Source organism: Sinohyriopsis cumingii, chromosome 4 (assembly GCF_028554795.1).
Source record: "Sinohyriopsis cumingii isolate HCF-2022 chromosome 4, ASM2855479v2, whole genome shotgun sequence".
In the NCBI taxonomy this organism is placed as follows: Eukaryota; Metazoa; Mollusca; class Bivalvia; order Unionida; family Unionidae; genus Sinohyriopsis; species Sinohyriopsis cumingii.
The window spans coordinates 105528945-105553897 of NC_142964.1; the positions used below are offsets into that span (position 1 = coordinate 105528945).

Genomic DNA, 24953 nt, shown 5'->3' on the forward strand with positions numbered 1-24953 from the left:
GACACAAGCGTGCAACGCGCGGATGAAACACCTAACATAAATAAAAGCACAAATAAATGAATAGCGAGTGGCACTATGGTGTCATAATCCTTATACAATTCTATCAAGATGCCTACAAGAACTACCCAGTCCAGCAGCTAACTACAATTTTACGCTACACAGCTACCATTTCCCCGAAATTACCTGGGAGGAAAAAGGACTGTGGAAACCTTTTATGACCCAACAGAGACCAAACTTTTTATATGTCGTTCAGACATATTAGTTATTAAAAATTTGTAGGGCATCTACAACGTACACTATGTACTAGAATTTTCACGATTGTTGGGACGTAGGAAAATTTTACAACTTGTTTTGATTTGACCCAACTGCACAGGTGGCTAACACATTAATGGCTTTTTTATTGTCCATTAGTACAACTAGACTAAATTTTACTAAGTACGGACTGACGTTCTTGGGAGTGCACGACATCCATGACTGGCTTGCCGAGTTCCTTGCTCTCCAAGACATCGTATAACGGCGATGTGGAATAGGTGTCCCGATGTGACGTCATCGTTACGACCAATCGCAACGGGCGTTACATACTGCTATATATATTACATATAGTCCTACGACCTGACGGCTAAATTAGCAGTGCTCCTTAAGCATATCAACGCCTGGGGGATGTGGCACTAATTCCTTCCCCCAGGAACATTTAGCATCCCGCTGTGCGGGAATAAACCTGTCGCACATGCCCTTCTGGGTGCACGCGACGTAAATCCAATCAATCAATCAATCAGATTCGTCAGTAATTTCTTTTCCATTGCACATGGACTGGTTCCTTGTACTACTTACACATATAGGGTAGCCCACATAGCCTGGTTCCTGGCCCGCAAATAGCCATCGCAAGATTAGATGTAGATGAGAGAGGGTACTTGTCTAAGTAGAATCTTTGGTCACCATAGAGACCGGGAACCAGGCTATATTGCAAGTAGTTCCAGTGATTGTTCTGCGTTGTATAGACGCATAATATTTAGCTTTATTTCCATTGAAATGTGATTTGATTTTCCCATGGAAGGATATTATTGCACGATATGAAACGTATCTGCACATATGTACATTCCTTTGGTTACTTTGGAAAGTAAAATATATATTTTGTCTTTTAAGAATTTGTATCTTCGCATTAACCAACAAATTTTGAATCAAGCGATTAATGAAGTAAATATGGTATTATTTGTTATCTCGGATGAATTTATAAGTTCATAGTCGTTTGTAGCAACAGAGAAGCTTCAGCGGCGACCATCGAGACTATCAGCAAAAATGAGTTTGCAATCAATTTTACGATACGAACAGGGGACTCAGAAGAGTGCATATCTTCGACAGGCTTATCAGATGCAAGTAGAAAGAATCAAAGTAAGAAACTAAGTAAATACACACCAGAAATTAAACTCTAAAATTGTCAGGATACTCTTCAATTTCGGCACGTCTTTTTACTCAAATACACTCAAATATACTCAAACACACACATTAAACATGTCTTTGGAGGTATTTTTATGTACGCAAGTTTGTTTTAATCGTTAATTGATGAATTAATCACTTTAAGTCTCCACCTTCTCTGTTGTTGATTGTTCATGTGATTTGCATCCACTATTAATCACCACGAACACGAGACATACAGAATCTAATTAACAATTCATTAGCTACGATGTCGTATCCTCAACTTGATTTGTTGTGGCTGAGGCTACGAGCTGATCCCATATCATGTAATGGAGCACCAGAAAAAAATCATCACTAAAGTCAGAAAAACAAACAATGTATAATTCTACAACATAAGTATAATCATGTTGTGAAAGAAGTTTGGCTTATTTTGAATTTATTAAACCCTTGCACGATCAAATAAATTGGCATGGTTACACTAACCTCACCGTGTCTGCCATGACAGATAATGCGAGACTCTCACTGTGACCCCTTTTCAACATAAGGCTTGCCAGACCATATTCAGATATTCTACACTGTTATTATCAATCAAGTGGCATTATAATGGCTTCTTGATGGAATTTCAAAGTTGCCAATAAACTGTATTTACTTTTAATGCGCAGAATTTCTGACTCAAAATGCGCCAAATTTTTACTACAATATGTTTATGTTTCCAAATAAGGCCTCAATGACCTTATATGGCACACAAACAAACAAGGCTGAGAACGGAAGCAATCATTACTTGAACTAATATGGCGGACGATCTAAATGAAAATATTGGATAAAAAAGGTAAATGAGATTTTACAACTATTTCTACAAATGATTTTCGATACTTCTGGTATTAAATAAGAGGACTACTCAATTTATTGGATTATATGCAAGGAATATGTTCAAATTGTTGATATTAGGCTAAAAGAGTGCCGGGTGTGAATCACACCCGGCTTGATCCATTACTCATATATGTTCATGTTAGTACCCTGTCCATGAGGTAGGAGTAAGGGTACTAATATTAGTATATACAATTCATATGAACTGGACATGCATTACTATTGGACTAAATTAAAGTGTATGTCAACGTGATCATGTAGGCTTATTTACTCAGAATAATTATATATTACTTGTTTTTCTACAGTTTAATACTAATATATCTTAACCAAATCAATTCAATAGTGATTGTTGAATGCTTTTTAAACATCATCAGAAAACTTCCAGAAGAAAATTTTTCATACTATGGGCTTTACAGGTATTAAATTGGGCTAATAAAAGAAGACGTCAAATAGTAGTTACTGCTAATAATTATAATAAATTTGTATAAATAAAATATTTAATTACAGTTAATATTGAAAGAAATAAGAGAAGGAATAAGACAAGGCAAAGATACAAAATTTTATGCTATAAAAACAAATGCTTTGAATTAGAAATGTTTATTTTGACTCTTTGCTTATGTTTTTCTTAAAAAATGATATGTTTAACTAAGTTAACATAGTGGGCTTACAAGGACAAAGACATTTTAAACTTAGAATACTGGAATATATTTACTGTTGATACAAAATTTACAGTATATGGATGTGAAGTGCGACTGTAATATGATTCACACATGTCCACACGTTTAGAATGACGAATAGTAGAGTAGACACATGCTACGTTCAACTCAATTAACAATTAGCATAGGAACAGGACAAGGACAGTTTCACAATGCTGATTATACAGTATACAAGTTCATTAATCTGAGATTATGATTTTTGTCCCCATACTTCTATTGCATAGTAAATGTCTATTGAAAAAAAATGTACAGAGATTAAGAAAATGAAGTGACTGTTGAAAAAAGAACATGACATCCACATAACTATTATATAAATAATGGGCTGAATATGTTTAGGGCCAATTTGTATTTTCTGAGTTTGATATTGGCCAAGAACGTTAATTTGCTGACTCTGCTATGAGCTGAGCTGTTCCAGAATCTTTTAAAACACTTGGTTAAGAAAGTAGTTGATAAACATGCATGCAAGCATAACAATAAAACTCTAATGCCAGTGTGTAATGAAATTAATATTGATAAACATAAAGAATATATTAATTATTAACATATAGAAAAATATAGAAAGGTATTAAATAGTGAAATCAGTTCACATGGATTCAACTGCAGGTTTAAACTGTATTTAATTTGATAACTACATCCATCACCACAAGATCAGTAAAACTCTGAAAGTTGCAGATTATTATTAATATATCTTAATAATATTTAACAAAATAATACATTTTTTTTAAAATACACCAATAACACAATATAATTATAGTTTTATTATTAAAATGGTGCATTTGAGTGTATTTGAGTAAAAAGATACACCCTGTCCTTTTACTGTGTCCATGTCAAGTCATTGTATATTTTAATAAAAATATAATTAATATTCATATAACAATAATGCAAACATATTACTAGAAGAGGCTGTAGGGACTGAGTGTAAACCCATTGCATTTAATTTTGTGACATGAATTGGGTAAAGTCCACAAGCAGCACTGCAACCAAAAACAGTTGTGTATGCCTACACGGAGGTTCCTTGTGGAGAAATATACTGGAAAAACAGTGTCAGTATTATGTGATGTCATGGAAATGTGCGATTTCAATGGCAAAAATTGAGAATGAAAGCCAGAAAGGTTTATAACTGATATTGCACTTTTTGTGGATACTCTTTATAGTACTTGGGTCAAGGTGTGAGTGGAGTTTAAGGAAATTATATACTTTTGTACATTTTTGCTAACAGTGTGCTAAATTTAAATGGGCATCATGCATAAAGTCTTACAGTATTACAGTCATGATCTGTAGCTTATAAAATCAGTTTTCACTTCCCACTGATGTGATCCTTCTAGACTGGAAAAAATGACCTTATTTTGGAATCAAGATTTTTACAACACTGCATCTAAACCCAGATACTATTTTATTTTAAATTATGGGCAAGTGATAACAAACTTTACTTGCCTGGGAAATTTTTAACAATTGATGTTTTATTCCCTCCATATCCACCTTAATATGCAGACTAATCAATAATATACATTTTAGTGACTGCGGGGCCCCGAGTGGCCCAGTGGTCTAAAGTGCTCACTGTTATGGATCACTGCCATCTGACCACTGTCTGTGTGGGTTTGAGTCTCAGGCTCGGTCAATGTGGATACATGAGAAAGCTTGCCAGTAGCTTCTCATGGGACAGTGTTTTTTTCCTGGGGTTTTCTGGGTTCTTCCTCCACCGTTGATACTGGCCGCCATGTATAGTCTATCTGTGCTGAAAAATGGTGTTAAACCCTACAACAACAACAACAACAACCAGTGGCTGCATTGGTAAAGACTATATTGTACATTTAATCTTTTAGTGGAATATTCTTGAGGGCCTAGTCCACATAAAATAGCTATTGGTGTGCACAGATGTTGCTTACATGGTATGAATTTATATGTGATGCATTCAGCATCATCATGGATAAATACCACTGTACCTTTTTCTCCAGTGGACAAAACCCTAATATCTTAATTCTATTTACCGGTAGTGAAGGTTGCAGTGGAGTCTTGTCAAACAATATCTTTGCATTGTCTGTGTTTACCAGCATTGATTCATATGCTGGAGTCAGCTTTCAGAATGCACAATGACAGCTCCAGTGTGCATCAGAACCATCTTTGCGACTGGCTAAAACTTACTATAATGTCAAGGTGGCTGTTACCCGAGGGTTTCATTAAGTTTTGAAAGATGTTTGTTTTATAATGGGGTCTTCTTACAGAGGTTGGTGGTGGACATGTTAGATAAGTGAATAAATAAATAAACAAAGAAGAATCTCTACTATCCCTTTGTTTTTCAAGTTAATAGTCAGACCTTGTTGTTTTTGGGTTTAACGTCATTTTTCAGCACAAGATAGGCTATACATGGCGACCAGTATAACTGGTGGAGGAAGAACCCTGGAAAACCCAGGGAAGAACCACCGATCCATGAGAAGCTACTGGCAGGCTTTCCCACGTACCCATGCTAGCCGAGCCTTGGACTCGAACCCATGCAGACAAAGGTGAGATGGCAGTGATCCAGAATGGTGAGTGGTTTAGACCACTTGGCCACTCGGGGCCCCAATATTCAGACCTTTAACTGTGATCTTGAACCTTTGATAATTTTAAATGTGTAATATAGTAAATATAAATAATGACCCATTAGTAATTAGCAAAGAAGAAAAGTTACATTTTATCAAATCTTCAGACATTAATGATGCTGAAATGTTATGATTAAGCGAGCTAAATTTTAATGGCATTACTTTTTTCAGAATGATGAAATGATGGCTGAAAGAGACAACCTAGTAAGATTGTAAGTACGGCTAATTTTTAGGATGCAACATTTTTTAAAATATTAAATATTCTGTTTTTATGTGTATTGTTCATTGTTGATATAAAAAAAACATTTGTGTTTCAAATCTTAATTATGGTAACAATACATTACATTAATTCAGCAAGACAGAAAAAATGTCACAGGACATATGAGATATATTCTTTTTGTATCAGTATGAATCATACATATAAAATCAGTTTATCTGATGATTTAAAGTAATTGAAGTTTCAGATGTATTGTTGTAATCCATTTCATGATTAATAAGATCTAGCATGTGACAATAGTTTTGTTCTTAAGAACATAAGAGCACTGAGTGTTAAACATATATATATATATATATATATATATATATATATATATATATATATATATATATATATATATATATATATACTACAATACTTATTTCAATGACTTTAATGGAAATGAAAAAGGATCCCATCGTGTTTCAGTGAGCTTCTTATATGGTTTCAGTTCATCAAGAGCCTAGTATTGCTATCAAAAGACACTTGTTTCAAGAAATGCAGACTACAGGGTATGAGAGTCTGCTACAATGCATATATGATATATATATATATATATATATATATATATATATATATATATATATATATATATATATATATATATATATATATATATATATATAATATTTAAGTTCCGTTACAACTGTATGCAAAAATCAATTCAGTATTAATGGTAGAAGGCTGCATTGTTATTTAACTTGTATTTTAATTTTAAAAAAGCATGTTTTTGGTTAAGATATGTGTCTTTAATCAATCCACTTCATTTATGTACTTAATCTGTGTGTATCTTCACTATTATACTATTCATGCATTGCTAATCAAGTAATCTGTTAATTTGTATCCATATATATGTGATTGTGTTTTGTCTGTTTTGCTGTGGGACTAATACACCTTCTCTCTTGTCACACTCTGTGACCACTAGACATAAGTATGGGGATTTTTGGGATGACATGGCATCCCATTTTACCCATATTGAGGAGGCAGCCATGGATGAGGAAACCAGGAGAAAGTATATTCATATGATATATAATTTAACTTTGCTGAGCTACCCTCACACAGCACTCTTTATCTTTCTCCTTCAGTCCATTATCATATCATCCTCTCATGTGGATGCAAGGGACTGAGTAAAATCATGGCCATGTCATCATATAATGGTGCTCCAGATAGTAGAGTAACTTCAGAAACAAGAAAAATTCTTGCAACTGTTTTATTGTTTGGTGTTTTAATATATATGTTACAGCATTACTCCAATGATATGCTGATTCTGTCATGCTAATACATTTTCCAAATGTATGGGATGGTCTTATATATATGCAGATATATTCTTTAGTAAATATCTGCATGCATTTTGTACAGAAACAGGGTGGACTTATTAGCACGAATAGGCTTGTCATCCAATAAATACATTAAATCAATCAACATTTACTTTCTATGCCAGATTTATAGTTTATTTCATGAGAAAATGTGCTCTTTACTCAAGAAAGATAATGGATTAAAAATAAAGACAAAAGTGAAGAGAAGAATTGAAAAACATGAGTTATGCAAATGTTGAAATAAAAAGAGGCCATGATTTTATTCAGTCTTAAAGACTTGTAAATTGGTCAAATCATTTGAAAATAATAGACCTGCTGATAGTTTTTATGAAGTCATTGTATATCATAATGTGGTCCCTTGTTTAATTTGCCATCACTGATTTCCATGTTATCAGATGATTTCCAATGAGACACATTCCTGGTTAAAACACTGTATGGTAACACATTTTGGATTAAAATGAAAAAATTCCAAGGACACCAAATCATTTGGTAAAATGGAAGAAAAGCATGGGACTGTTGTTCATATAAAATGCATCTCACTCAATTCATTAAAAAAAAGCACCGACCTGATTATGCAAGCCCAATTTGAAGTTTTCATTTTTCTTTATGGAATAATTTTTTTACAAGACCAATTTAAGAGTAGAGCCTGTAACACTTTTCATTTATTTCTACATTCTCATCATCCATTTCTGCATAAATACTTATTATATGGCTGCTTTTTTTCTTCTTAAGCTATTGAATAATTTATTATTTTTTTCAGATGAAGGAATTGATTACACTTAAAAAATATTGCAATACTAATCTAGGAAATAGTTTTTAATTAGAAAAGAGGATTTGTTTCATATGCAGTTGCTACTGGGCTTGCTTCAACAACATTAATTGGAAAACAATTTCAGTGATCCAATTATCAATCGCTTTTGATTGATAGTAATACAAATATAATTGGATCATTATTCTATTTAGAACTTGGCTAAGGAAGTCTGGTCACTGCTCCAGTAAGAGAGGAAAGTTCCTCAAATATGGTATTTGGGGACATCCCACGTGATTAGGTGTATTGTTAAGGAGTTTTTTCAATACACAAATGGGTCCATAATCTTGAATCATGGGGTTATTATTAGTGAAATCCCAGAGGTCAGATTTTAGACTTTGCACATCTGATTTCACATCAACATGTTGAAATAACTAACACTTTATGGTTGTGGAACTTAGATGCATCAGGACCCAGTTTTATGGCCAATACACGAGTACATGAAAACACACTGGAATTTAAATTTACTTTTACATGACTTAGAACTATTCTGAGACTCTTGGGTGCACATCATTCTCCAAATTACAATGGAGTAACACCTCACCCCTATGGAATTTTTCTTTGTTATTTTGGTGTTAATTGTCATCTTCTGACCATATACTAATGGAGGTATCTTATTATGATATTCCAGGAAGGAATTTCTTGAACTTTTTAAAAGAGTATGGTTGATATAAAAAATATGACTTTGTAATTTAAAGAGTTACCCTTAATTGCCTTTGTATGCACTCGTCAACGCTTTCCAAATACATACATACTGTTTATATGCATAATGAAAGCAAACATTTTTTTACTAAGAATATAATCTGGAAATGTTGACCATTTACTAAATGATCATGGTTTCATAATGAAATGGGTCTGTTATAGATTTAATAAATGATTGCTCTATCCAGAGATAGTATGTAACAGGCATGGTCAACTTTCTTCAGGACATGGGCTGAAAAAGTGATTTTTAAAGCCACATCCTATGATAGAAATTAATGGATCCATCATGTTGACCATATTTTGCCTAGGCCTTGTCTACAGTGTAGGCCAAACATCGGCAGCTTTTTGGAACCGATTTGCCAGGATGCTCATTTGAAGAATGCTGTATTCCAAATCATATTTCTCCCTGTAATTTAATTATAATTTTTAGTACATACAATGCAAGACTGCAACTTGTACCATATGCTTTTCCAAAGAGTTTGGCGTGGAACCATTGGCATGCATGTCATAGGGTGCTGACATCTTGTGTAGGCAGTAGCAGTATAATATTTTATATTTTTAATCCAGCTCCATGTGATCTTATGCATATTTATAGCATTTCTTTAATGCCTCCACTGGGCATCATGATTTGATCACACCCATCCCAAGAAAAGAACTACCTGACATAAAAATAATCCAATTATTTAGGCATATTTTTATGCATATTTAGATGACCTGATTAGATTTTCAGGATACTAAAGCTATTTTTAAAATTTTCACATGTTTTTGAAATGTTCTGGATTGACCTTTAACTTTCTTGCTGAAAAATTTGTCAGAACAATTGCCTAACAAGAATCCATTGAAGAGACTGATAATCTGCTATCGAAAAAGAATTTCCAGGAATTCAAGATAAAACCATTTTGTCATTTTAACTGCCGAGTGTTGAAACCATCTCTGATATTTTTGAGTAATACGAGTTTCAGATTGACTACAGTGGCAGCCATGATGGATGTAAGATCAGCACCAATTTTATTTAGGACAAACTAGACACCATTAGAAGACTTTTAGTGAAAACACCACGTTGATATATGACCATCCATATAGGAGAATCAGTAGGATTTTTACTATGACAGCAATATTTGTGGTCAGATCAGCACAACTTGACATGATAAGAAGTCTTATGGTAAAGACATAATACTGATGCAACTTTCCATCTAGGAGGAGTAGCAATAAGATTTTCAAGATGCCAGTTGTATTGGCCATACTGGATATCAGATGAGCACAATTTTTATTGAAGACCAGTTTCGCACCCTAAGAAGTCTTTTGGTGAAAACCCCAAGCTGATTGAAATTTCTGTTTAGAAGGAGTAGTAATAAAAAGAGTTTCAAACTGGCTGCTGTGGTTGCCATATATTAAATGTCATGTCAGCACCAACTAGACACTATAAAAATTCTTCAAGACTGTCATTTTGGTGGCCATATTGTACATCCAAGTGGAATAATTTTTATTTAGAACTAACTAGACATCAGAAGAAGTACCTTCATGACTTTCATTTCAAGAAAAGTAATGATAACAATATTTTCAAGATGGCTGATGTGGCAGCCATATTATATATGAAATCAGCACCATTTTGATTTAGGATTAGATATCACAAAAATTCTTTGACTGAAAACCCCATGTTGATATTCAGGAGAAGTAGTGATAAAAAATGTTCATTATGGCAGCTGTGATAGCAATAGTGGATGCCTGAGTTGAACCATTTTTATTTGATATCAGCTAGACATCACAAGATGTCTTCTGCTTAAAACTCCATTTTGATATGACTTTCCATGTAGCAGGAGCAGCAGTATAACAGATTCTCATGATGGCTTCCATAGTGATCATGCCAGAGGTCAGATCAGCAGCATTTTCATTTAGGATCAACTGGGCATCATAAGAAGTCTTTTGTGGAAACCCAATGTTGATACGACCATAAATTGAGGTGGAATAGTGGTAACAAGATTTATTTTCAAGATGGCCATTGTGATAGCTATATTGGATGTCCAAGTGGAAAAAGTTTCATATAGGACTCATCAGACATCATAAGAAGTTCTGATATGACTTTCTGTTCTGGAAATGTAGTGATAAAACAAGATTTTCAAATTGGCTGCCATGGTGGCCATACTGGGTGTGAGATCAGCACCATTTTCAATTACGATCAACTGGACATCATAAAAAGTCTTTTTATTTAAAATCCTACGCTGATATGACATTCTTTAGGGAGAAGTAGAGATAGTAAGATTTTCAGCATGGCTGCTGTAGTTGCCATATTGGATGCCTGAGCCGAACCATTTTCTTTCGTAAGAAGTCTTCTGACGAAAACTTCTCATGCTGATATGACTTTCCATTCAGAATAAGCAACATCATGTTTTCAAAATATCTGCCATGGTAGCCATGTTGGACATCATAAGCTTTTAGGCCACTTGAAAGAAACTTTTTTTTGAACTTTTTGGACAACTGGATAAAAGCCACTTGAACAAAATTTGGTAGGGATGATTGAAGACATATAATATGACTAGATTTTCAGGCTTTGATAGCAATTTTTCTATTTTTCATAAATTTTGGAATTGTATACTTGTTTTAGAAGCACAATTCTAGCAGTAGAATTTAAAACATCACTCCCACTTTTCATTCATGCGTTTGACATTAAAAGCAGTTCTCATGTAGTGTTAATGACTTTGCTTAAGATATTTTTGCTCAATTTTCATGTAAAATTTCTTCATCCAATGCATGATTTTACTACATTATTCCAAGTATGCTCTTATCTATTTGAATTATACTTTCTACTTTTACAAATGATGTCCCTTTTTACAAACCTTTCTGAATGCATGATAACCAAGAAAAGAAAAAGTGAATCCTTGATTCTTACTTATTTTTCCTTGCTAATTTTCTATATTATATTCCAGATTTTCTTTGCATGATGATAATGAAAACAGTACAACCTCTCTTAAACAGTCTCTGACATGATAATAGATGTAACTAGAATAGAGTTAAATATGTAGATAGAACAAAGAGAAGGAAAGTTCATACCTTGGTTGGATTATTAAGGAGAGATTTTTGTTTTAGAGAGGTGGTAATTATGGGAAGGTTGCACTCTATATGCTTATTTCATTCATAATAGAATTTGGAATTTATTTTGAATGTGATAATTTAAAATTATAAGAAAAAGAAATAGCACAACAGGTATATATGTCTAACTATTGATTGAAGATTCCATATACTTCTGTTGCCAGCTGTGAAACTAAATGCAAACTAATTAATATTTCCTATGAATATAACAAAGATGCTAAAGCTCAGCCCAAAACCATAGACACCATCTTTTTAAAGGGAGTTAAGACTGACTAGAATTTAATCCTTTTATATACTGTGTTGGTTGTTTACTGTAGACACCCTCTTTTTAAGGAGAATCAAGACTGAATAGAATTTAATAATATGTGCTGTGTAGGTTATTTACTGTAGACACCCTCTTTTCTAAGGGACTGGCTAGAATTTAATACTTTACACTGTGTAGGTTATTTATACCCTCTTTTCTAAGGAAGTTAATTCAGTGCTATGCACTGTGTAGGTCATTTACTGTAGGCACCATCTTTCTTAGGGGAATTAAGACTAACTAGAATTTAATACTGTATGCTATGTAGGTTATTTACTATAGACACTCTCTTTTCTAAGGGAGTTAAGATAGAGTAAAATTTAACACTATACACTGTGTATCTTACAACAGACACACTCTTTTCCAGCAAAGTTAAGACTGGGTGGAATTTAGTACTATATGTTGTGTACCAGTAGGTTATTTATTTCTGAAGTGGTTTTGCTTTTAAGGAAACTTCATTAAGATTTCTTATTTAAGGATAAGAGAGATAAGAAAACATAAAGACTGGATCATTTCCCAAGGTACATTTTTGCAAAGAAATATGTCTAATAACAGTTTGTCATAACATACATATACATTAAATTACATAACTATTAAACTGTTTGAATCTGTCACATCATGCTGGAATGTCCTTCACAGTTTGGTTGAACAACTGTTTACTTTAGGCATCTTATTTCTTTTATAGCTCTGAAAATATTTAGTTTTTTATAATTTTCAAAAGAAATCATTGTTTGAAGAAATTGAACATTCGCTGAAAATAGATTCATCCATTTATTCAAAATTAAAAGTAAAAATAGAAGTTGTAATATTTCTTCTTCCAGAGATTGTTGTTGTTGTTGCTGTTGTAGGGTTTAACGCCATTTTTCAGCACACGATAGGCTATACATGGCAGCCAGTATTAATGGTCGAGGAAGAACCCGGGAAAACCCCGGAAAGAACCACCGACCCACAAGAAGCTACTGGCAAGCTTTCTCACATACCCACATTAGCCGAATCCGAGACTCTGACCCATGCAGACAGAGGTGAGATGGCAGTGATCTGTAACAAAGAGCGCTTTAGACCACTCGGCCACTCGGGGCCCCTCTTCCAGAGATACCAATCAACACAGCATTGCAATTAACACATGCTTCACTTAGACAAAAAATTGCCAAAAAGAAAATGCTTTATGACTAACAATTTCTTTTTTTAAATAAAAGAAAGATGGAAATAAGATTTTCACTGATACAACTGATAGAAACTTCCAGTCATATTTCCAAACTTCATGTTGTCAAATGTGTCATTACAATTTCTCTTTATAATTGTGTATATCAGTATTTTATAATTTGTCTTTAAATCTCTTTTTTTTAGTCACTGTTCCTCAAATAAAACTTCATTTACATCCATATTGTTTCTCATAGGATATTGGAGTTGTCTGTGTAAATTATCTTTGAACAGGACATTAAAAGTACCATGACTATTTATATCTTTTATGTAAATGAGTGTTTCTTGAGTACTTACTAGACCAATCAGTCTTCTTTGTTTGAAATGAATTGTATAGACTTTGATAGATTGTATTTGTACTTAACCATGAGATATTAAACTACATGTATCAGCAATATCTACCATATATACTCATTTATATGGATAAGTTGAGTCCAACAACAGTCTACAAAGATCCGGACCTGCCATCACATAATGCACAGGCAGATCTGAGTCTATGAAGTGATTTTTAGTAATCAGTAAAACAAACAATATAGACAGTGATCTGCTGGCTCATGTGATGGCATATCAGAGTCTGTTTTTTGCAGTTGGACTTGACTTATAAGCAAGTATATACAGTAGAAATATTATCATATCTGTAATTTTGCTACACCATCAATCCATCAAAATTGCGATTACATTTTTTTGTAATCAATTTTGTTTGTACAGAGAGTTGTGTTCTTTTTAAAGTTTTGCAGACTTTTGGTACCTTAGAAAATGATAATTATTTTTTTTTTACTGTATGTAGGAGCCACAGTAGGTCAGTGGTTAGCATGCCAAACTCATGACTGAAAAAGTGCAGGTCTGAATCATACCAATGGTTTATCTTGTTTCCTTCAGTGGCATGTCTGTACAGAAGGCACCATACTCCAATTGCCCTGGCACAATATAATATGTACTGTTGTGCTTAACATGATACAAAACTGATCATATTACATTTGTAACATATTGCATCATAAACCTATTTTTTCATGGGCTCTGAAGCTTAAACATTTTTTCCTGTCTGTTTTCCAAATAAGTATAATAAAGAAATATTGTATAAAAATTGTATTGTTTTTTTTGTACAGGGTATTCAGTTGAATTTTATAATTAATAATGCTTCTCCTAAGTTTTCCAGTACTATCTTAAACAAGATATTGTTCTCAGTTTAAAATTCTGATATTTTTTTTTAAATCTGGAAAATATCACATTTTGCCATGCCTGACCATCATAATGAGAAGTAATGAAACATTTTGAGAGACAACCAATATCATTGCTTATGTGGGCTTTTCAAGTAGACAAGTCAATTAAATTAAAGTGGTGTGCTAATTATTTTAATAGTTGATACAGTTCTAATTAATTTCTCTCCAGGGAGAATATTGTAAACCAGAGAGCTCTGTGGAATGAGAGTTTAGAGCAGTCCAGCTGGACGAAGAGAATAAAGGAAGAGGATAAAAAGATCAAGGAGGAGTTGAGAATGGCAGCCAAGGCATCTCTTGCTGTAAGATGATGAACTTAAATGAATTCACTGTTGTTAATGGGGTGCATGGTTTAGGGAATTTTGTGTTTACTCTATCTTATATATTTAAAGGCCCAAGAAGAAAAATGTATCAATGAAAACCCTCCTTCCAATCCTTGAATTTATAAGGACCAACAAAAACGTAAATTTGTGCAAAAATACAGAAACTTCTACTCTGGAGAATACATTGTAACTTTCTTGGAGGACATTTAATTGATCACAACAATGTGTCACATATGGGCCAGTGTCATTTATATTGAGGTTATTTTGTTTTGTTGTTTTGGCAGTAATGCCATTTTTCAGCACATGATACTTTATACATGACAGCCAGTATAACTGGTGGAGGAAGAACCTGAGAAAACCCTGGGAAGAACCACTGACCTACGTGAAGCTACTGGAAAGCTTTCTCACATACCTACATTGGGAGAGCTCCAGGCTCAAACCTGCATGGAGAGAGGTGATATGGCAGTGATTGGGTAAAGACAGATGCTTTAGATGACTCTGCCAACCAAGGCCCCAATACTGAGATTATTTATTATACACAAATGGTAAAGTAACCCATAAATGTAGTCCTTCATGAGCAGGTTAAGATTTTACTAACAGAACTTCTTATGCCAAGACTTAAATCTTAATATAAACTTTTCACTACCTTATATACAGTAGTCCCCCTCTTATAAGGCCACCCATAATGCAGCAGGGAAGTGGCCTTATAATGCGGGTGGCCTTTCTAGAGGGGGATGACAAAATGCGAATAGTAAAGACATATGAAAAAAGTCACAAGTACATTTAATTTTAAATATTTAATATTTTAATTAAAAAATCACATGCATGATGTGAAATAAATGTAAAACAAATTTTGTCATCATTTTCAAAAGAATGCTGTGAATAACCATTGATATAGTTTTAAAACTGTCTTTATAATTATGTTACAGTTCACATCATGTCATTTTGTTGGTAACAGTCTAAAAAACAAATCAGTCTTGTCACATTAAAAATATCCTTGCTGTCATATCCCCTGCATATATCGTTTATTCTTTTGTTCCAATCTTCGACAACTTCATTATTAACATCAGCTGATTCTCCACTAAGGACAGAACACTTGATATTGTGTCTCACTTGAAATCTGTGCAACCATCCGTTACTTACGGTAAAGTCGTCATATCCCAATTCAACTGACAAATTTTTTGCTTTTTCTTGTCATTCAAATCAGGATACAAACATCTCCTGGCTCAAACAATCTTCCTTTCTCCGTCCATTTTACCTTTCCACTTCTGCAGAACTGTTTCATTATCTTTCACGATATTGTTTATCTGAGTCTACCCGACATTAGTTTTCTGCAAGGATCCTCGACGACCCCCCCCCCGTCAGTTGAATTACTTTCACGTTCTCCTCTAAACTGAAAATTTTTATTTTCCTCGATGACATGTTGATCTTTTTGCAGTAAGTTATTGATGTTGCCAACTACAATACTGATAAACAATTTTGTATGCATCTACACAAATTGCCATGTGTTTTTAAAGTAAGTGATCTTGTCACGTGATTCGTTAGTCGCAGTCTGGTACCGTATTGTTTTTATGCATTTCTTTAAACTAAGTGAGAGAAGCCAAAACGGCTTCGATATGTACCGTAACATCACGCAGATTTGACCTCGCGGCCGCTAGGATTCGTAATTTTGACAATTATTGTCAGTAGTAATAGCCACTGATTATCAAAGTGAAGTAGCTCAACATCTTACTAAGGGAAGCCATAAAGGCTACCAAACCATTTTCCTGCTGACTTGGGTATTGTACATCGATACTGCCACTTCTCAGCTGTTACTACTGTTCAATAATTGTAATTTTAACAATTATCAGTGACTAAACCGGGCATCTTATGATAACACAGCAGTAAGGCTAATTGGATTACATGTACGTACCCTTTTGTATGGATTAAAATTTGAGTCTTTCTCGGTTTTTATGGAATAAATTTGGCTTCTCATGAGGCGTAAATGATATAATATTAACCTTAGTGGTAAATGTACTTTACTCAACACTGCTTTCAGTAACGAAAACCTGACATCGGGGAAACAGAAATCGGATTACTTAACACACGTTATGAATAAAATACTGGTTCTGGATACATATTCAAATAAAATGCGGCCGCTTGTGAGGGGTAAATTTTATATTATTGCACTAATATGATTGCCGCTGGTCGCGTTAGCCGGGTGGCCTTTTGCGAGGGGTACTTTTGAACACAAACTCGTCGGTGCCAACGGATTCTGGCCGTAAGGAGCGGGTGGCCGCTGGTCAGGGGGCTGTTCAAGAGGGGACTACTGTATTTCCAAATGCAAACTACAGAGACTACAATCTGTTGCATAATATACAAACAGATCTGGGTTGATGCAATTTGTTAGAAGTAATCAGGGGAACAAACAGCATAGACTCTGACCAATTATGCAGTTGAATATGAGGGTCTGTGTAGTTTGCAGATGAACTCAACTTATAAGTGAGTGTATTGGATAATTTGATAACAGTGGTAGGTATTGATTGAGGGATTGGAGCTTTTGGAATTCACTTTTGGAGAGCAGATCTGAAAAATTGCCAATTTTAGCCAATGTATAGATCCATATAATTCACCATACTGCAAAAGACTTGTATATATTTCTACTTATGAGTTTGTTCATTTTTCCTTTTGGTTCAAAATTTTGATGAAATTATTAGGTAAATGATGCTTATAACAGTGAATTTAACCAATAAACTTCACAAAATTCAGCCTTTTATATTTTTAGATTCTGATGTTGAAAGTTACTATTGTATATAATTCATTTAAAAATGATCATTTGTCCTAGAGCATTGTTGTATGCTATTAATTATGTCATATCATTAGTCATGGCTCATACATGATTGATCAGTTCTTAGGTGTGGCAGACCAGTGCAGTGCAGTTTAGTCAGTTGAATTATGTTTATTGACTTAAGCCATAGATGGAATTGTTATTCTAATTTAACATACTGCTCTCTTGTCTCAAGGAGTTTTGTAGTCAAATCATTCATTTTACTGCATCAGATCTTGCAGTTTGCTGTGGAGTGCAAATTAAACTTGATGCACATCATAATAATCATCATTGTGTTCTTACAGTTTTCATGATTTACTGCCCTTTTCAACTTAAAACGGGATGAAATCAGCCTTCTTACTATCAAGCAGCCACCAGATAAATCACTGTTTATTTTTCCTGCTGAGCTATTACCAGTATTTCAGAGATCATTTTTATGGTTGCAGTTTTAATGGTGACCTGCCTTTGTCGATTCAGTTTCAGCCTGCTACAATGAAAGATAATAAAAAGGCTTTGGAATATATACTTCCTGGTACAAAAGGAAGTGCAATCATTGCCTTTCTCAAGACATGAAATCAAATCAAGAACTTGTTCATCTTTGTCAAGTTCTGCAAACAGAGATTCCATAATAAGATCTGCAATATTATCTGACCAGTTACTGCCCAATGACTGGGCACCAGGTGCCAGTCCATGGGTAGTGTCAAATGACAGTCACCCTGTCACCAGTCACTGTGCACAATGTAATGCGTCAAGTGATAGTCATTGAAAGTCTGTCAGTGGGTCACAGGTGCTAGATGCCAGTTATCCATCACCAGGAGATGTGTCAGGTGACTGTCATAGAAAGTCTACCACTGGTTACTGAGCTTGACATATGGTGATTGGTGGTTATCTTTTGCATTTAGCCTCAGGTTACCATTCAGTGAGAACTGGCCATTGAACACTGGGCACCAGCCATCAAGAATGAAGGTTTGACTGAGGTACTAGACACTGGTTTTGAGACTGGGTCTTGGGTTTTGATCTCCAGTCTAGGCGAATGGATTGGTTCAGGAACCCTCTTCCCCCACCTTTCTCTACGTTTATATTCATTCTGAAGTGAACAGGCTCTAATTTTTCATGACTTTTGTATGGGAAGGGATTTTCATGACCTTTGTATGGGAAGGGATTCTGTTGACATCCTGTCTTAATGTTATCTTTCAACCCTATATGACTTGTTGATCCCCACCATCAGTTTGTGAGTTGGTTTTCCATAACATAATATCAAGAATGATCTCACCACCAAGAGCAAAGACAGGATGACAGTCATATTCTGAGGTACATGACCCTCACCCCCATTTTCCCAGATTCTTGTCCAGAACTCTCTCCAGGACACAGCTGAAATCAGATCTGCTGTTGCTCCCTCACTCAGCTGATTCAGAAGTTGTCTTTAGGCCAAGATGCCAATGGACAGCAGAAGTTCTGTTCTTTGACATCTGGTTGCAACCTCCAGCTACAGGATCCATTCATCACATTGGCTCCTTAATCCCCCCACCATGGACTCTGCTGATTTCCACGTGGGGATTCAATCAGGAACCTGGGTCAGTCTCTACATCAGGACTTTTGAGGCTTTGGTAATGAAGGCTGAGACTTTCACATTAGTTACCATTGCCTCACATGCTGATATTTTTTAAATGACTCATTCAATCTTATAAAGGAGAAATCAGTATCTCTGGCTGCATTGCACAGATTGTTAGAGGCTATTTCCAAGACATCGAGATAACCCTCTTGGTGTCCATAGCACTCTCAGCAGAGCTCTTCACCTCCATAGGAGTGCCATCTTGCAGACATCAAGGTTTCACTGGAGTAGTGCATAAGAGTTTTGCAGGCTGTTCCTCATGATGTGGAGACATTATTTAGAGAACACATTCCTACTGTGGCCTTGCAAGATTTGAGGGATCAGCAACATAGGTCCTGACTGTGGTACTAGTCCTGGCTAAACTGATAAAAGAAACAGCCCCATCCCAGGTTCACAGCTCCCACTCCTAAACATTTGAAACAGGATAGCCAGCAGAACTATCAGACCATTTTAACACATTCTTTCTGCCAGTTCTCATGATAATGTTGACAGAGAGGCTTTTGGAGGGATTCTCTATTTACCTCACATTTCTGTAAGAAGCAAATCAGTTGTCTTATGGTGTCGAACCCTCTTTAATAAAATCTCTCTCTTCTCAGTGTTCCAGTAGGTGGCAAATTAAACCTTTTTCAGATTGCATTGTAATATGGAGACATCAATCAGGAATTTCATGAAGCCAAATGACTTGGTTGTTGCCTTTGATCCCCATCTTTCAAGCCCATGTAAATTCCTGCAGTTTTGTCTATCACAGAAGGTTTATCCAGTTTTTGTTTCCTCCTTTCACCTGTGCTGATGCATGTAATGGTGGCTTGTTTAAGGGCCATAGAGGTTCCCATTCTCTGGTACTTTGATGAATTATTGATTGACAGCATCCACGCACATGTCCTTCTGAAGGATCTGTCTTAGTTGGAAAGCTGACTTGGCATGGCCTAACTCTCAATCATGAGAAGTCAGACCTGTTCTCTTTTTAGACTTTTGTGTACATGGGGATGAATTTGCTCATGCATCAAGAGACATTCCTCCAGACAAAATCTCACAAATACATGCTCTCACAGCAAGTCTGGACAAGAACAGTTTATTGTCTGCTTGTCTCTTCCGATTTCTTTTGGGGTCCTTGAATGTGACAATCAACTTAGTTCTCTTTGGAAGGCTTCATCTGAAATCTGTCCATTTTCGCTTTTAGCACACTGGAAACCTCATAAGGATCCCATGTCCACTCAGATGAATTAGAATCCAAATTTCATCACCATTTAAGCTGGTGGATAAAGCTGGACAAGGTTTCTGACTGCACATCTGGATAATAATACACTTGAACCTCACATCCGCCTTGATTCCCAGCCTGAGTCTGGGAACTCATGCAGAGGCTGAAGTAGTACTTGAAAACAATATTCTTGTTCATTGGCAATCTTGAAATAAGAATTGTTTTTTAACACTACAAGTATGCATCAACCACATATTACATTGCTGTGTGGTGGTCACTACAGACAACATATCATTTGTAGCATACCTCAGATGTCAAAGGGCTTCTTATGATCATTCAGTCTCAGAGTCCTCAACATTCCGGACAAGAGAAATATTCTGGTGGACATCTTGTCTAGACGTTGCAAACAGTCCTCATGGAATGGTCTCTGCACTGGTTTGTAGCGGAGACACTTTTCATCATCTTGAAAGGCTAATGATAGACTTGTTCATATTCACAATGAGGCTGAACAGCAAACTCTGTGTCTCTACATTGCCAGTCAGAAGGCATGGGCAGTGAATGCTATCAGTCTGCGGTGTGGTCAAATGTATGCCTTCCCATCTTTCAGAATAATTCCTCAGGATCTTCAGAGTAAAGACTTCCAAGTCCTAGCTCAGCCAATATCTTCCATGTGGCTCTAGCAAGCAGGGTTCAGTGATCTTTTTGACCATTTTGGGTCAGCAATCCCATAGAATTACCACAAGTAAGGGATCTGCTGTCACAGAAAAAACTGTCCATCCTGCACAGCACTTCACAAATTCTACATCTTCATGCCTAGCTCATTTAAAATGTATCCAGCAATACCAGTTTTGAGCAAGATTATCAGATGAATTGCTTATGCTGGAAGGCAAATGACTTTCAAACTGTATATTGCCAGGTGGAAAATTTTCTGTAATTGGTGAAGTAGGAAATGTGCTGACACTATATTGCCCCTTTGACTACAGTTCCAGACACTCTTCTTTTTCTCTTCTGTGAAAAAAATTGCTCAGTATCCACCATTTCATGCTACAATGGAGCAGATCTCTCCACTCTTCATGTTCTCTGTGAGCTCCACTTTAGGGTCAGATCATGTCTTTCAGAACCGATAAGAAACTTTGAGCTCCAGAGACCAGTCATTTAATCTTTAATGCAGAAATGGAACCTCTCATGTTCTTTGATCATTATCTAAGCCTCATTAGCTACATTTAAGTGGAGCTTCCTTCAGCGATCTTACCCTTAACAGGAGAAGGATTGAAATTCATGCTTTGTCTGTTGAAAAGAGTTGTTTATAGTTCAAAGGTAACTATGATTTGGTCTCTTTTATTGCTAGCCTGGAAATTCATGGCTAAGAATCAGCTGCTTTGGATAGTTTCTATTCCTATTAAAATCCCCATTCTCTGTCATGTATGTGATTGAGATAGTCAAGATAAAGTTTTATGTTTCTGTCTGAATCAAAAGTGGAAAGAAAGGGTAATAACCATCTTTTTCTCTCTGAAAAGTGTGCTTTGATATTTTGGCAGCCACCATCTCAAGATGGATCATGCAGACTATTAAAAGAGCTTATCAGTCTCTCACTCGAAGAGAGAGATCTTCTGTAAAAATTAAAGTCATTGAGTTCCGGGCTATTGTTACCCCAATTTTTGTAAAGTGGACTAAGGAATCAAACTGGGATCATGTTTATTTTTTTATTCTAGACCTTCAGTTACTGATTGGAGGAAATAATCTCCATGGATAGGGGACTAGCACCAGGAAAAGATACAATTACACAATAATAGCATGGCATAATTCGAGTTTTACCCCCTCCACAAAATCCCAACATGAACTAAAATTTTCATAAAATACAGTTTGAGGTGGTAATTGGAATATGGGAGTAGTCAGGGTTATATAAACACAATTTGTACATACCATTTCTCATATTCTCAAAGATAACTTCAATTTTTCCCAGCATATATGCATCTCAGGTTGTATTTTAAAATTGGAATTTCTGTGCAAGTTTTGATCAAAAGCATTAAAATGGTTTCTTTTCTATACTTTTATGTAATCTACTGTATTGATAAAGGCCAGCCATAACCTATCCATTTTGCATGGCTGAAAACGACTGAAAGTGCAAGACAATCCTTATAGGTATGCCAATCAATCTACATCTTATCAAGTATCACCCACCCACCCATCCCCATCCAGCAGCTGTGTAGACTGGTGTAACTGAAGTAATGGAGCTTTCTGAACATTTATGACCTGTGTTAGACTCAAGTCTACAACCTTTTAATCCAAATACCAGTCTAAAACTAGGCCACACTGCCTCCTAATAGTAGTAAAATTCATATTCACTCTTTTTTGCAGGTGAGAAGAGTGGCATTGCAAAAGCTGTTAGCAAAGGACATTGCCCAGTATGCGGCTGAGCTTGAGATACAAGGGAAAACTTTTTTCAAGCAACGTATCTGAATTTATTTTGTTTTCTGTCATATCTCACATCCACTTGTGGTCATCAAAAATATACTCAACTGTTTTACAAGTATAATGATGTATTACTTTGTAAAGATTGACTACAATGCATAGTTCATTGTCAGTAATTTTCATTCTTCATTTGTTTGATCAGAAAAGTGGTTTTTAGAAGTTTCAATTTGATATAATCAAAGACATACAGAATTTTTCAGATAAACACACACACATACACACATTTATATTCAACTTGTTACTTCTTATGCAAATGTCTCATGTGTGATGACTGAGCACAATTTACATGCTGCCAAGCACTTACTGGGATGCAGTTAACCACACACAGGACTGAATATGTAGTTTGCTGTATAATATGACATCAGTGTTGTTCTAACACTAAATATTGTTCACTCAGTAAAATGGTATTGACAAATCTTGAAACTATTTTACTAAATGAGTAATGTGATTAAAAAATATTTTATTCCAGACATAAAAAAGAGCAAAAAGGTTTCACCAGTCCTCAAAATTTGTGTGTGCTGTGTAATGACAGGTCCACACACAGACAGTAAAATGATTTCATTTTTAAAAAAACACATTTCAGAAATAGCTCCACACAAAGCAGCATAATAGATGTTCGCTGGTTAATTTGTTTTAACTGTCTGAATTTTTTAAAGCTATTCATGAACAAAATAAAAGTGATGAAAATACAAATCTGTTGGTGACATTTAAGATGCCTAAATGGTGAAACTGTCATATAAATAGTATTAATTAGTACAGATGTAGTAATTAGGTTTAAAGCCAAAGATATACAGGGGAAAATGTGCTTTATGTATGTATGTATGTATGTATGTAATCTCCATTTGTGATTCCATGATCCAGTTTGGATGAAGCTCTGTTCAACATGGTACGTGATTTATTTTGCTATTTTTTTTTATTAAAAAAATATAAAAACACATATCTCCTAATTACTGGAAACTTTCTCACTAAGTGAATTTTTTTAATAAAAATCACCTATGAAGAATTTTAGTATTGTTGTTTCACCTAGACAATTTGCCAATTAACAAAAAAAAACCTTTTAATACGAGCATTATAAGCAAATTAAATTGCATTTGAAGTTTAATGAATTATATTGGAAGATGTGTTCTGAAGTGAAGGTCATTTTGTGCTATGTTAATATTCTTATGTCCTTACATTGATGTTTTTAGGTATCATCAGTAAATGGGTTATTGCATAGCTACCTGGTCAGCATTAAAGAATCACTTAAGAAATTGTATGTATTTTGCTATATTTTTGTAATTCACTATTTACAAGGTATTTTCTTTATAATAAAATATCTTTGACCTTGTGCAAAACATTTTATAGCTGTCAATTAATTTACCATTCCAGAATATTTCATAGGAATATCAGTTATATTTAATCAAAAGCTGTATGTTCTCTATACTATAAATTCTGTTTCTCTGCGATGCCCTGTTTCTCTGCGATGCCTTCCTGTTGATACCATATTTTTTTCCTGTATGTATTTGATATCATACTGTATATCTGTATCAAATGTATGTTATTCTTTGGAATGACAAACAAATAAATAAGAATGAAATTATTTTAGGAAATAATTCATAAAACATTGATCATATTCATTCTTTAAACAAATTTTTTCTACTTAACGGTACTGATTTTATCTTCATTATTATGATATACCTATGCATGAAGAACATTTTTATGATTAAACCATTTTGTTCACATTATTTCTATTTCTTTCCTTTAAGAAATATAAAAGTGACTTTATTATAGCACTTTTCAGGGGAACCTTCATGTAGAACTGTGATATAGGTTAGGTCACCTTATACTGGGGTAGATAACAAGGGGTAGTTGAAAAGTTCAGAAGGTGAGGTCATCTATATGGGGTTGTAACAAGATTGAAACTGAATGGATGCTTGGATTGAATAATAACACAATACAATGTGAGGGTATGATAGTCTATGAAACAAACAAAAAAAATTAAATATTCACTACAACACATATGCAAATTGACTCGCACACCCACCCACTACATATAATACACTACCCCTAAACTGAACATGTTACAGATGCACATATGTAT

At 34.8% G+C, this 24953-nt stretch overlaps 2 protein-coding genes across 3 annotated transcripts in view; both read left to right on the plus strand.

Annotated features, from left to right (window-relative positions):
* LOC149801828 (uncharacterized) overlaps positions 1-14627 on the plus strand; it is a 447130-nt gene extending 432503 nt beyond the window's left edge. The window contains exon 2 of the mRNA XM_089956851.1: positions 12121-14627. The gene's annotated coding sequence lies outside the window, so the exon portion shown is untranslated. The remainder of the gene's footprint in view (positions 1-12120) is intronic.
* LOC149801833 (uncharacterized) lies at positions 1081-24592 on the plus strand. Of its 2 annotated transcripts, XM_089956206.1 has the most exons (5): positions 1081-1389; positions 5747-5787; positions 6757-6843; positions 14635-14764; positions 22760-24592. In XM_089956206.1, exons 1-5 carry the CDS (start codon positions 1297-1299, stop codon positions 22859-22861), a joined length of 453 nt encoding a protein of 150 aa, XP_089812332.1. In that variant the 5' UTR covers positions 1081-1296; the 3' UTR covers positions 22862-24592. The 2 variants fall into 2 exon arrangements, with proteins under 2 accessions (XP_089812332.1, XP_089812333.1); XM_089956207.1 differs by lacking the exon at positions 6757-6843 and having other exon boundaries at positions 1089-1389.
* The last annotated feature ends 361 nt before the right edge of the window (positions 24593-24953 follow it).